The sequence below is a fragment of the Culex pipiens genome, chromosome 3, assembly GCF_016801865.2.
Source record: "Culex pipiens pallens isolate TS chromosome 3, TS_CPP_V2, whole genome shotgun sequence".
In the NCBI taxonomy this organism is placed as follows: Eukaryota; Metazoa; Arthropoda; class Insecta; order Diptera; family Culicidae; genus Culex; species Culex pipiens.
This window is the reverse complement of record NC_068939.1, coordinates 66,005,247-66,019,788: the sequence shown is the minus strand read 5'-3', so window position 1 is coordinate 66,019,788 and position 14,542 is coordinate 66,005,247. Positions and strand designations below refer to the sequence as shown.

The window sequence follows — 14,542 nt, the reverse complement described above, 5'->3', positions numbered from 1 at the left end:
TACCACGGAGAATCGCAGGTACCTTTTCTGCCTCTAAATCCTCCTTCTCCGACCACAATCCATCCACTCCACCAGCTTAGCTGGAACTTATGAAGAAGTACAACCAAAATGGCTCTCCCTCTCTGATCGGAACGCGCGAATGGACCACGTTCACAGAGTGCGATCTCTATCACTCTGCATCACCACACCACAAAAATCACAAATTCTTTCTCCCTGCTGCTGCTGCTGCTTTATTCCGCATCTTCGATTGCGGTTCCGCCGGACGAACGAGCACGCCCGGGGGACGGTGTTAATTTGAGCAGCGGCCGTCTTCCATTCAGTTGTTACCTGGCGGTGGTACTGGAAGGACGTGTCCGAATCCAAAGCTCTTCAAGGCTTGTTTTTTTTTTCTTTGGTGGTAGAGTAGAGGTGTTTGATCACCTGTTTGGTTGCTGAAGTAGCTTCAGCAGATTCTCCTCTTTGTGTGTGAGAGAGCTGGCCTAGGTCCTGCAGGTGCAAAGTCGAGTTCTTTTTTTTTTGGCTTAAGATCAGGTTGAACTTGATGAAATTGCTGTAGCCGATTTACGACCCTCCGGAGGGCACTTATCGCGCAAAATCGCGTTCCGAAGAACGAATCGCAGCTCAGTTCGCAGCACTGAAGTGATGATCTAAAAAAAAGAATTTCAGTGTTAGTGAGCAGTTTTTTTTATTGTAAAACAATTTCAACAAAAGAATACTACCAAAAACCGAATCGCGAACGAAGATCAGATCCGATCCGATCCGGCTTAGTCTTGCCGGGAAGAGAGAGAAACTTGTCCGGAGAAATTGCTGGTGCTAATTAAAGTGCTAAAATTGCCGATTTCGAGTTTTGACCATTTCGACCGGGGTTCGTCGTTTTCTCCACACAAGTCTCTCCCGTTCAGGAGGAACGCGTAGCAAGCAAGCAAAAAAAGGAAAAGGTTCCCAGTGCAGCGCTGCTGTGTGTGTGTTTGTGTGCGTGTGTACGTGTGACTACAATCAGAATCGCGAGACCAAGCAAGATGGAATACCGGTGGATCTACTCGGCGGTCCAGGTATGTTGGCACATTTTTTTGCTGCTGCTGTCTAGTTTTAGCACTGTGTGATATTATTGCTGGAGGTTTTTTTTTCTCCGCCTTTGTGGCAATCAGTCAAGACAGCTACCGGCTATGACTGATTTGGGGAAGAAGAGCGTGTTGTTTGATGGAAAACCAGGCCCTGATGATTTGATTTTGAGACGAGTGGAATTGCGAACGTTTCCTAGCGATACAACTGAATCAAGCCTGTTTGCCGGGAGACTTCCCTGTTCGTTGAGCGACGAACCCGGGGCAAGTCTGATGACCTGTTTTAGCTGAGTTGTATGCAAATTCTTGATTGTTTGTTTTGTCGGTTATCGCATCGTAAAATTTTTGAACACTTAAAAAAACCATTGTTAGGGTGGGGCACAAAGTTCAGGCCGTCGAAGTATGAAAAGAATCATATAATGTGATATGGTACACAAAAAAAATAGCTGATCAATTTTGATCAGCTAAAAAATCATGTCAATCCACTAAACTTCAAAAGGTTTGGCCTTGGTTCATCCATTCAACACTTTTTATATGGCAAATTTATTTTAAAGAATTTGAAAATAATTGTTGCAAGTGAAGGTTTCACAGAGGCCACTGTTGAAATATTCTTTAAAAATGAAGTGATTACGTGAATATCTTTACACGATTTTACTCGTAATTTACAGTTACAAGCTTCATTATAGATCTGTTAATTTTTTTTAAATTGTAATCGCTATATTTTAAGCATGATATTTACTAACAAAATAGGAAAAAAAATTTCGCCCGAAAAAATTATCACGTTTCAATTTTCAGATATTTTTTGACGTACACATAGATAAAAATTTTCACTTCAATTAAACTGGGCAGCGCTCGTCCGAGAGAATATTGGTACCATTTACGGACTCAGAGAACACAATTCGAGATGGACGAGAGAATTATTCCCTCGAGGTTCATTTGCAAAAAAAAGTGTCGCTAAGGTTGGTACAAATTTTATTTAATGTTTTTGCCAAAAGTTATAACCACTTAAGTGTTATTCATACACTTTTTGGAGGCCTGATCTCATATATTTTGATGAAAACGTTGTCCGGATCTACCATGCGACCTATCGTTGGATGAGTAATCAAGAGATCTTTTCAAAGAGCCAAAAAGATTGAAAAACTGACAACCCTATCAATAGTTATAAGGGCTTTAGTGTTTTTATACACCTTTTTTAGGCTGGATCTCAGATATTATGATAAAAATAAATGTTATTTATACACTTTTTCAAGTTGTGTAGTGTATACACTTTATGAATGTGAGGAAGGCACCAACCAACTAAAGGTGGATTAAGTAACGTTTTTTTTAATAATTATTAATTGGTGATAAATTGGCAAACATTTCTTTTGAAAAGTCAATCACATTTGAGTATGTTTTTCTTCTTTTTCTAATGATTGCAAAACAACTGAGCCACACAGAAACAAAAGTTTAATTTTAGAAGGTTAAAAATTTGATTGGGTTAATACAGGCCCGTGCTACTGACGTAGCTTGCTGAAGCCGCCACCAAATGTTTGGTGGCGCTGTCTCGGGAATAACATTTCAGAGGGTCACAAATCAAAATATAATAAATCTTATTTAATTTTTTTGGAAAAAAATCCTGTAGCTGCTCAGAATGATTCTTTTCATTAAAATAAACCAAAAATGCCGCCAACAACAATATATGTTTAGCATCAGGTCTCAGGCAAAGCTTCCCAGCAGGTGTCTTTTTCAAATCCTCTGAAATGTCTTCCGCAAATTCTTATTTGGCCAATGAACTTACAGATCATCATAATGTTAATTTAAATCTACAATTTGAGGCGGTTAAACCAATATGTGAGCTCAACCATGTTGTTGGGAAACCTTAAGAGCGAGTCCACGAACAGGGCATAGCCCATTGTTAGGGACGTTGTGGAGCTCACCAATCTGCCTGAAATTCAGGGGTTGTTTGAACTTATAAAACTAACATCTAGGCCTAATATGAGGCTAAATAAAGTGGAACAAATCTGGACACAACTTTTGAACTTTTAAATACTTAAATAAATTAAAACATTTGCAACTGTATCGGACCGCGTGTCCGAGCGGGATAACTGTGATATTATGCACTGGAAAGATAACACTTGCACATTGATTTTAACTGCTTTTATTTATTACATTGACACAAGTACTGACTGACACAAGCACAAGACTATTGGCTGCACAACTGACAACAGAGCACAAGCATAAGAAAAAGCCCCCGACTGAACAAGCTCAGGCCGTTAAATACTAAGATCACTGAACTGTGATCTACCAGTGCCCTAGGTCGTGGTCGAAAAATGTTATACAAAACATCAGGTGTCAAGCGTTACCGCTACCTGAATGTTTTGTATAACACACCGCGTGTGCTAGACCATTTACCGTTGTCGTGAACTTGACATTGTTCATGACAAACAATAACTGTAGTCTATGTAGGTAAGCGACTTAGGGTCGCTACATCTCCCCTTCCTTAACAGCTTGAAATTAATCTTGAAGAGATTGGTTTCAAGTAGATAGTTGTAGGTTTTTTTTTGTAAAAATTTATAATTTTTCCTAACTTTACGTTGGTCCTTGCTACCTTAGGGATGTCTTCTTGGATGTCTTCCGTCTCGCGAAATGACTCTGGGGTGTCTTCTGGGATAATCACGGTTGTCCTGGCTGCTTCGATGATGTACGTCTGGGCTGTGTTGACGATATTGACTCTGTTGTTCCAACCGTTGACTTTTCGCTGTTAAGTGTTCAATCTGTTGTTGATGCCATCTCTTGTTAAACTTTTCGTATCTCGTTGGCTTGATACGGTATGATTAAACTTCCATTAGTTCGTTTGATCAATTCTGTCAAGGCAAACACTGCCAAAAATCTGTTCAGGCAACCATTGCCAAAATAAATGCAGTCTAAGTTCATTGCATAGCCGCTAATAACACTCCGGTTATTAATGAATAAGGCGCAATCTAGGAGCATCATCTCCCAGTCGCCGTCGTTTAAATCGTATGTTGATACCGTATATATTTGTCTTTCCAACGAGATTCCATCGATCTCTCATCTTGCCATTCTCCTTGCCACAGTCTAGACCATCAGCTTCGTCAACATCCGTGGTAACACCATACAACATTGAGTAACATTGAAGATCACCAATTTCCATCATCTGGAGTAACGCCAAGGACCCTTCGTTGTCCTATCTTGAAGACCCTAGCGTCATTGATTGAGAAGATCACCACCATCTGGAGTAACGCCAAGGACCTTTCGTTGTCCTATCTTGAAGACCCCAGCGTCATTGATTGCGAATGTTGAAGTTTGAAGTTACCTCTGCTCCCTAGCAGAGTGGATTCCGCTCTCTGAGGACTGGCTCAAAATTCTAAACCCTAAGTTTTTTTTTGTTTTTATACTTTGAATTGCTAAGCTGCCTTTTTTTTAATTCGCAGAATTTTTTTTTAAATATAATGATTATTTAAATATAATGATTATCTCTACGAATTGGCTAAGCCCCATATTTTATTTTTAGGTGGCATTTAATTTTGATTGACTCTCAATTTGTTTTTTTTTTTTTGAATATTTTATAAACAAAATGATTGGTTATTTTTAAACCATACTTATATTATTTTTTTTTTCAATCATTTTATTTATCGCTCTTCTCACAGACCTCTTACATTCATCTTGCATGCATACAGGTTTAAATTGAATGATATTAAATTTTGGTGAATAGAATAGTCCGAATCATTTACTGGCATCATTCAATTTATATACTTACATAAATGATCAGACCGATCATTCTCCCTATGACCCCGAAAAGTTGGTAGTAGGTGTGCTGAAAAGAAAAGTCTCAAGCAAAGGGAAATTCTCGCATGCAAGCATATTAGTATAAAATGCAATGTACTTTTTTTTTATATTATTATTATTTTTGTTAACATGATAAAACTCAAATTCTTCTTAAAAGTACTAAACGAATTTACATCGTAATCGTTTTCATTGACAGCGTACACATTGTTAGCGTGTGTGTCATCAAGTAAAAATCTTGAGTTTTTTTTGATTAGGTCCTATAAACATATGAAAGACAATAGTTTATTGGTCCTTTTCAAAAAAAACTCTGGAAATATACTTTGAAGAGCATTTTGCTAACCCTTTTTTTTAGTAAAGGATTGAACCTAATGATGAAACCATCGATAGGCAAATCTTTAAAGGCATATTTCATTATGCTGGTGAGTTACCACAATACAGATTAATTTTTAAAATCCATATTGTGAACGTGATAATAAGAGTCCACATTCATGAATTAAGTTATAAAGAGCACTGCGCTTGAGCGACCATTATGTTTAATCAATCACTTCATTTTAAAATAAAATATCCTTTTCATTTCAATTTTCATTCGACATTTTTCGATAATGTGTCCAGTCCAAATTATCAAAACATATTTAGCTTCCTTTCATACGAAATCTTTTGAAATCTTCAAGCTTTTGTGAGGATTGCAATACATTTTGACAATTTAAACTTAAAGGTTTAATTTCTTCAATTGAATTTGAGTTCTCTTTTCTATCACCATAACTCAATGATGATATCGACCGAGAGTTGAATTTATCTGTATGATATTGTTTTATTTTTTTAAACGTTCTGACTTGTTCCAAGGCAATAGGTTTCGTTGTTTCAACCCATGCAATATCACTTTCTATGATCTCATTGGCATCTTTTGGATTCAATTGGCTTTCAAAAACGGTATCTTTTAAAGTATCAAATTCCAAGACAACAACTTGTTCTTGATGGACTCGATTTTGAATTTCCTCAGTCGTTTTCTGATTAAAAATCCATTGAGGAATAATTATGTTTGAATCGTTAGTCTCAGCATAAATCTTTGTTAAATCATAAATAATTTCTTTGTCATCTGATTTATTATATTCTTCTTTTAAATAATCAGACGAAGTTGCAACATCATCATTTATTTCATTTATTTGGGTCAACTGATCTAATTCTATATTAATATTTAAAACTTGAACTTCGATTTCACTGTGTGTAGTTGGTTCAACCGCAGTAATCTCTTCAAATACATTGTCACCTTTCCATGCCGCAGTAGTAAGCAGAGTACTCAAATTTTCACTCGATTGATCTGGTTCTGTATCTTCAGTTTCTAAATCAGATTCATGTCTTGTTTCACTATTTTCAGCAAGTTCGATGTGCTCATCGTAATTTGAATTTGAAATATCTATTACATTTTTAGACTCATAGTTTTGATTAAAATCGTCAAGACTATGCACTAGTTCTGACTCTTCTGTTACAAAAACTGAACAATTATCTGAATAATTTAGTAAATTATTCTGATTATCCATTTGTTGTTGACTGAAATTAGCATTTCTGTTATCAAACCAGTCTGAACCATTAGTCTGGTTATTAAAATTGCTATCATTAAAATTTTGAGACTGGTTTCTGTCTTGCCAGTCTGGGCGATTTTCAAAATTTCGAAATTTATTGTTTTTCCTCCCATGATAATATGAACTACTGTTTGAGTTTGAATTAGAGCTATAGTTATAATGGCGTTTGTTAAATGATGTACATTCACCGTTAAAATCATCTGAGTGATAATGAATTGCATCATCGTAATTTTCATTTGTATAATTTTGTTTCATTGCTGAACTGGTATTAATCGCTTCAATATATCTGCACTTTTTGACTAATTCTGCAACTAAGTCTTGATAATCATCAGCTTGGATATTTGCTGCAAGTTTCACAACATTGTAATCTCTCAAACCTGAGATAAAATTTGATTTAAATTGTCTATTTGCATAGACGTTATTCCCAAGCTTTTTAATAGATGCATGAATTTTGTCAGCCCTCTCTTTATAATCTTCAAAAGATTCATGATACAATTGCTTTAAACTATTAACTTGCAAGATAATCTGCTCAATACTTAATTTATCTTCAAAGGAATTTTTCAAAGCTTGTTTGGTTTCATTCCAAGTTTCTTTAATTAAATTGTCTGCTTTATCTAGCGCTTTCCCATGAAACTTCATGCGAACTACTACAAGTAATTGATGTTCCCAATTAACGTTGGCATTATTTTCATTGCCTTGAGCAAAAATGTCTATAAATGCTATAAAATTTTGTAGATGGTCAGGAGATCCATCAAATTTTGGAATGCAAATTACTGCCTCTTTCAGATCAAACACCATTTTGTTATTTTAAAATTTAAAATTGAAATTTATAAGTGATGCATAACAACGAACATTTTACTCAAACTCTTTTACTCAACGAAATAGCTTTGTAGTACTGACTTCTCCATCAAATCAACAAACACTATTAATTTTTTCCACAAAAATCAGAACTTAAAACTAAAAGGTACTCACCATGTTATCAGTAGAATGATGATCATCCTCTCGTGGTGGCTGTCACAGATAGGGCGGGCAACGATGGTAGAATTCGTCAAAACAGCAACACACAAAATCGGGCCAAACAACACTCAGTTATGCGTGGTTCTAGAATTCACGAGTAGTAGGCCCACATATTTTTGCTTCCTTGTATCTTCTAATCAAAATCGATTGCTGTAACAAATATTACTTAAGTCAGTCAGAAATGGCGTTTTCCTTTTTCCTAGCGGTTAGTTTCCGCTGTCACCAGATGTATCGGACCGCGTGTCCGAGCGGGATAACTGTGATATTATGCACTGGAAAGATAACACTTGCACATTGATTTTAACTGCTTTTATTTATTACATTGACACAAGTACTGACTGACACAAGCACAAGACTATTGGCTGCACAACTGACAACAGAGCACAAGCATAAGAAAAAGCCCCCGACTGAACAAGCTCAGGCCGTTAAATACTAAGATCACTGAACTGTGATCTACCAGTGCCCTAGGTCGTGGTCGAAAAATGTTATACAAAACATCAGGTGTCAAGCGTTACCGCTACCTGAATGTTTTGTATAACACACCGCGTGTGCTAGACCATTTACCGTTGTCGTGAACTTGACATTGTTCATGACAAACAATAACTGTAGTCTATGTAGGTAAGCGACTTAGGGTCGCTACACAACTAAGGCAAATTTCAATTGATTCCCAAAATTCTTAAACAAGGCTTAAAATGTTACAATATGAAGGGTAAAACATCCCAATTGTTCAAATCTAACGAAACTAATTTTGTTGTTTTGTGTCTATTCTAACTGAAACCAATAAAAAATATTCAAATATTGTGCAAAAACATTGCTAAAATCACTTCCCAATTCACCCCATGTATCCCGATTTGCCCCGGATAATGGCACACATTTAATTTCATTTTAACTAACGAAACAAAAATAAAGAAAACAAAATTTTTCGTCCTTTCGATTTTGTCCCCTTTTCGTCATGTTACTCCCCATAATTTTGACACTAGACACCAAAACTTTGGTACTTTTTAGGCTTCAGTGACATTGTATGCAGAAGACAGCCGTAGCATCCCCGTGGGTGAATATTACCTCATTTTTGTGTAACTTTACATAATAAATGTGTAAAAATGTAAACCTGAATATTACCATCATTTTTTTCTGTGTAGTGTAAAATACATTTTTTTTTCATTCAAATGTTGAGACTATTGCCTCGACAAGAACCGAGAGACAACAACTTTGAAAAATATTTGCATCAGTCTTATAACAAATCTATGGAATTGTTTTCACGGTACCGATCTTGTAATAATTTTTACTGCATTTCTGTATGAACAGCTGCAAAATTGTACAAACCTAAATACAATTTTGGCAGCTCTCTATTCAGAAATGCTATTGCAAAATCTGAATCTTAAAAACATTTCCATTGATCAATTGAATTTTGTATTCAAATTTTGAAACAAATTGGTTATTTTTTAAAGAGATTTCAGCCGATTAAAATACAAAATTCAAAGAAATTGCCTCCACGCATTCTTCCCCTGTAAATTCTTTGAAATTTGATCCGTTCACAGATTCCTCTCTGTGGTAAAAACAACGCAGTAGGGCTGACCGCTTTGAATTTTTTAATACATTTTCTGGTTTTCTCGGATGTTCTGAAAGTATTAATACTGACAAGAATGGTGCTTTGGGCGTAATCTGATCACAAGACTTTCCAGCATGCTTTCGGACTGGCTGCGTTTATAGTGATCAAGTTTTATTCTAATCCAATAACCAATGACTGTCGTCTTAATGACCGAAAAGATTGTTACACATCTGAGTATGCAATAATCTTTATTGGTAAACGTAATGTTTTGGCCAGTGCGATGCTTTCATCTGATACACACTAACCGAAAACGCCATAATTGGTGCGAAACCACTCATCTTCATCACCAACCTGCCGCACTCTCAGCCTGGGTTTTGAAAATTCAATGAGGCAAAAAGAAAAGAAATGAAAAAAGGAAGTTGAATTGGCACACGCTTTTAAAAGAAATGTTTAATCGATTCTGCGTTACTTACTACTACACACTACCAACGAGTCAAGTCGACTGACCGACGGTCGTTAGCTTTTTTTTTTATTCATTTCAACTGTTGTTGATGCTTTCAAACAATTCAATGCAAAGCGATGAAAGCCACTCACTGCCCATCGGACCACTTTAGCTTCAGCTGTAGACAATCTTTCCCTCTATATCTGCTCTCCTCCGCTGAGTGTTGTTTATATTGTGTGCGTGTTGTGCGGGGTTCGAAATGGGTTAAGGTACATCTTGATGGTTGAATGATATCTAGGGAAACAGTGTTATTGGGCCATTTAAGTGCTTGAAAGCCCTAGGCACGCATGACGCCAAGAGGAAAGCACGTGCCGCGTCATTTTGAAGGGGAAGGTGGTGCTTTCATGACAAATCAGCCAAACAAAACAATACACAGACAAAAGCACACCGCAACCACACAGATAGAGTCAAGCCTTTCTCGAATGGCCACCGAATTGATCCGTGAATCACCTTCCAACCAACTAAAAGGTGAAGTCGAGAAAGGCAACAGCGACATCACAACGGACTCTTTATTGCATTTGGCCAACGATAATACGGAACAAAAAAAAATCGCTTTCACTATGAGGCGCACCAACGAACCCGCCGACCAACGACCAATCGAATCGTTGCCACCGACTGCTGGTGGAAGTGATTAATCTGCAATAATAACGAATCGGAAAATTGGTTGCACAAAATGTTGGCTAAAATTAAGTTTGAACTCACTTCACTTTATGGCTATATTGCACTGCACAAGTGCAAAACAAAACTGTCTTTCACCTCGCTTTGCTCGCAGGAATCAGGTTTGTACTGAGCGTTTTTCGTTGAAGTCTTTTGGCTACATTTTTATCTCTCTTGATATGGACAAAAATGAAGCCTAAAGACTTCAATAAAAAATGCTCAGTACAGGCGATGGAACTGGTCCAATGCTAACGAAAATTCGACTTTTTTATGATAGGTAACAGATCACTTCAATCATCTTCACCACGACAACCTGATTTTGACATTCTGCTTTCGTTCGTTTCACACACGAACGAATGAGTGCCACGCAAAGTCACTCACACAGTCATTGACCTCCCTCCAGATATACATTCGCTCAGAGAACGGTCGTTTGACACTCTACCGAGATTCCGGTCATCTCTCCCAAGATCGCATTCAAATGACTTCTGGCACCACGCAGCAAACACAAGGAAGAGAGAGAGACGAAAAACGAGAGAAAGAAAAAGAGAAGACCAAGTTGTCATCGTTCGAGCGGCTGCTTGAGTGGTGCTCATTTTTCGTTCGTTTCATCTTTGTGTTTACGTTCACCGACCGTCGTCAAGCCCGCTGTGTGTGAGCGATCAAATTTCGTTTTCGGAAATGATCGCTGACAGAATGTTATTGAGCAGTTCTCTACGGAATCGGTAATTTTTCTTAAATTTTATTTTTTTTTGTATTTTTTAATCCGGCTGAAACTTTTTTGGTACCTTTGGTATGCCCAAAGATTTTGCATCATTAGTTCATTCATATAATTTGCCATACAAATTTGGCAGCTGTCCATACAAAAATGATATGTGAAAATTCAAAAATCTGTATCTTTTGAAGGAATTTTCTGATCGATTTGGTGTCTTCCGCAAAGTTGTAGGTATTGATATGGACTATACTGAAAAAAAATATGCACGGTAAAATTCTTTTTGGTTATTTTTAATTTCACTTTTTGTCACAAAAACTTGATTTGCAAAGAAACACTATTTTTTCTGATATGTTTTAGAGGACATAAAATGCCAACTTTTCAGAAATTTCCAGAGTGGGCAAAAAATTTTGACCGAGTTGTGATTTTTTGAATCAATACATGTTTTATCTCAAAAAATCGAAATACTGGTCGCAAAAATTTTTCAACTTCATTTCATTTCAAAACGTTGTAATCTTGAATGTTTGGTCCTTTTGAAATGTTACTCTTGATTTATTTTTTTTGAAAATATTTTTTTCGAAAGGATCGGAAAATTTCACGAATGTTTCATATTTTAACATTGAAATCGGACCATTAGTTACTGAGATATCGACATTAGAAAATGCTGGGTTGTTTGGGTGAGACTTAGAAAACATCAATTTTCCTGTTTTTAAACCTTTGCATGGCAATATTTCAGCAACTAAGGGTCGTATCAACAAAGTTCAAAAAAGCAAAATATAGAGAATTTTCTCAGCTTTTAAATTTTTTTTTTCAAAGGTGGGCAAACATGGGCACTAATTTTAACAAATGAATAACGATCCTTTTTCAAGCATTGCTCATGATATAGAATTTTTTTTTGTGTTAACAGTGGACTCTCTCGTTGTTGATATTGAAGGGACCGTCGAGAGAGGGTGTTATCAAATTATAGAACGAAAAATCAAAGCAATTTTCTTTAAGGGACTGAACATTTTATTGACAGCTGGAGCAATATTGATATCGAGCCAGAGAGTCCACTGTTATATTGACACTGTACAGAAATAGAAACATAGATATTTATTTGGAAATCAAAATGTTTTTTTTTAATTGCAAAGTGCTCAAAGTACCCAAGAATTGATCGCCAAAATTGCCAACCCACTTTCGACGTGCTCTCACTAAACATGCGTTTCAAAGAGAAACCTGAGGTAGCTATAGTAGAAAGTGAATGGCCTGGCTTGGCCACTTCTGAATAAGGACACAAACCGACCTGTGTCACATTCTTCCCTTTTCTCGCCAGTCTCACTCAAGGGGTACAATGCATTAGTGGAAAAGCCTTTCATTCTTCGCAAGCCGTTCACGTGGCACATTTTGAACCCACTGATGAGGTGTGGAATTGGCTTTAGCTGGCACTAAATGGCGCTGTAAGTCCCCCCCAAAGAATTTGCACCGAATTTAATTATCAACCCGTAACTGTAAACAACTCGAACGCAGATTGGTAATCGTCACCAGATTTTGCTCTCCGTTCGCGCAGACTTCAGCTCGAGTCGCGGTGGCTCTCCGATTCGATGTACTCTCGTGTACCCTGAACTTGGCCATGGTGAAGGGCTACACTGTGCGGCAAACCTGTCTGACCGGGTCTCTCAAGACACGGCCCCGGCCATGACGTTGCGAGTACGCCGCGCAATAAGCATGGTCGCGGTGTCATGTTCAGAAGGTAAATCTCGACGACAAACGGTGGTTTTGTGCCGCCACCACCAGAATGCATACTTGCTCTGCATGCCACCGGTCGCGAAGCTGAACCAAGAATCATCAATGCTTAATGTATTCATGCTGGAACTGACGACGACGAATGGGCCATTCAAATGTTGATTTATCGCTTGCGGTGCGCAGTTATGATGGAATTTTGTGTCACTTATTGATTGTTGGTGGTAGGTTTTCATGTGTTGAATGCAAAGTTCAATATTGTTCTGCGAATGTTGGTTACTTTGCCGACATGTTCAATTAAATACCTCTAGTTATTTATTGGCTGTAAACTTCCATCTAACTTCATAGATCATCATCATTATTTTCCATTGAGGAGTAAAAACAAGAATTCACACGCCAATAGAGTACACTTTCTTCCATTTGTTTGTTCTGCTACCGTAGATTAGTCTAATTAGTAGCTACAAATGTCTTTTTTGAATTGCTCAGCACAATGAACAAGAGTTATATTGTGTTTGCCCCATTTCCCATAGCTCTCTAAATGCCTCTTAAAAGGGCTATGATCAATGAAATCGAGCTAGTGCACATCAATCGCACACACAAAATATGCAAAATTGAAATCAACATTTCGACCCTTTCCGAGAAAAACGTGGTTTAATGTTTGACCCTAATAAACAAAACTAAGAAATCCCAAGTTATAATTACAAATGTTTACGGTACACAGCTAAAAAAGTAGTAATCCAGCTGCGTGTAAAAGGCCGTGGTGTAAAATGAATATTGCATTATTTTATGCAATTTTATGTAATTTTACACCTTGAAATATGTAGCCCATCAGTATGGGAAACATACTTGACCGAAATGTCAAGCCCATATATGCGTTTATCCTTTCAGCTTTTCATCGGTCTGATGGCCGAGTGGGCCAAGGCGCCAGTCCTTTATGTTGGTGTTGGGTTTGAATCCCATCGGTTGCAACTTTTTTTTTTGTTTGCAAAAATTGTACATGAAGTTTGTAATAGTAAGTGTTTATTGTGACGAAGGTGATGTGCATGCTTTTGCATGCGATTTTACATGTGTCATACTCGTTCTGACCTGAATTCCCTTTGGCCAGTTGGCGCACTTAGATCAATTTTCAGGATGTGTCAGGATAGCACGACAAGATTGAAACTTCTTTCATATGAAGAGTGACAACAACACACGAAGTTTTTTTTTCGGTTTTTATTGAATATCTCGGGATTGAAGTCGAATTTAGGGGATCTGTGAAGGTCAATAGGTGAGATATTGTGAGCTGCACAAAGTGGCGTTCTTAACTCAATTTGGCCCAAAATACACGTGCGACAAGATAGCACAACAGTCTTTTTTAATCCAAAGTTTCGATTTTTTTACAAAAATTGTGAAAAATCTCCATTTGTTTTAACTGCGATATCTCTGGAACCACAAATTGTAGAAAGTTAATCCAGCATCATTGTGAAGAAAATTGACCTTCTAATTTTGGTAAATGTTTGCCTAAAAGTTCACAAGATATTGAATTTGAGAGTTGGAGTACCATAAACCGGGGTGACATAGGTCCATGCACTATCTAAAAAAATGTATTTTCAACTGTGTTTAAAAAAATGTTGCGTTGAAAATTCTTATTTTGAATTCCGGGGTGGTCAAAGTTTTTCTTGTTAAGATCAGATTTAAGGTGTTCATATTTTATGTTTACGTTAAATGTACCATCAATAAGGTAGCTAGTATAGTTTTTTTTAAAAAGTCAGAATTTTGCCTAAAATTCGTTGAAACCAGTTTTATCGATAAAACTATCGAATCATAGTGCATTTTAAACTGAACCGAAGCACGAATCAAAAGTATATCAAATCTGTTCTACTGAAAATGCCTATAAATTTGAAAGAATCCGAAAATGCATTCCGTTATCCGATTCAAATTCATGTTCATGGAGAAAATAATAACAATTTCAGAATATTAAAA

The 14,542-nt window shown here is 36.9% G+C and overlaps 1 protein-coding gene across 1 annotated transcript in view; it reads left to right on the top strand.

Annotated features, from left to right (window-relative positions):
- Nucleotides 1–303: 303 nt before the first annotated feature.
- The window catches only part of LOC120424492 (uncharacterized), a 63,284-nt gene continuing 49,045 nt past the window's right edge, over nt 304–14,542 (top strand). The window contains exon 1 of the mRNA XM_039588639.2: nt 304–1,052. Coding sequence (XP_039444573.1) covers nt 1,020–1,052 — 33 coding nt within the window. The 5' untranslated portion in view covers nt 304–1,019. The remainder of the gene's footprint in view (nt 1,053–14,542) is intronic.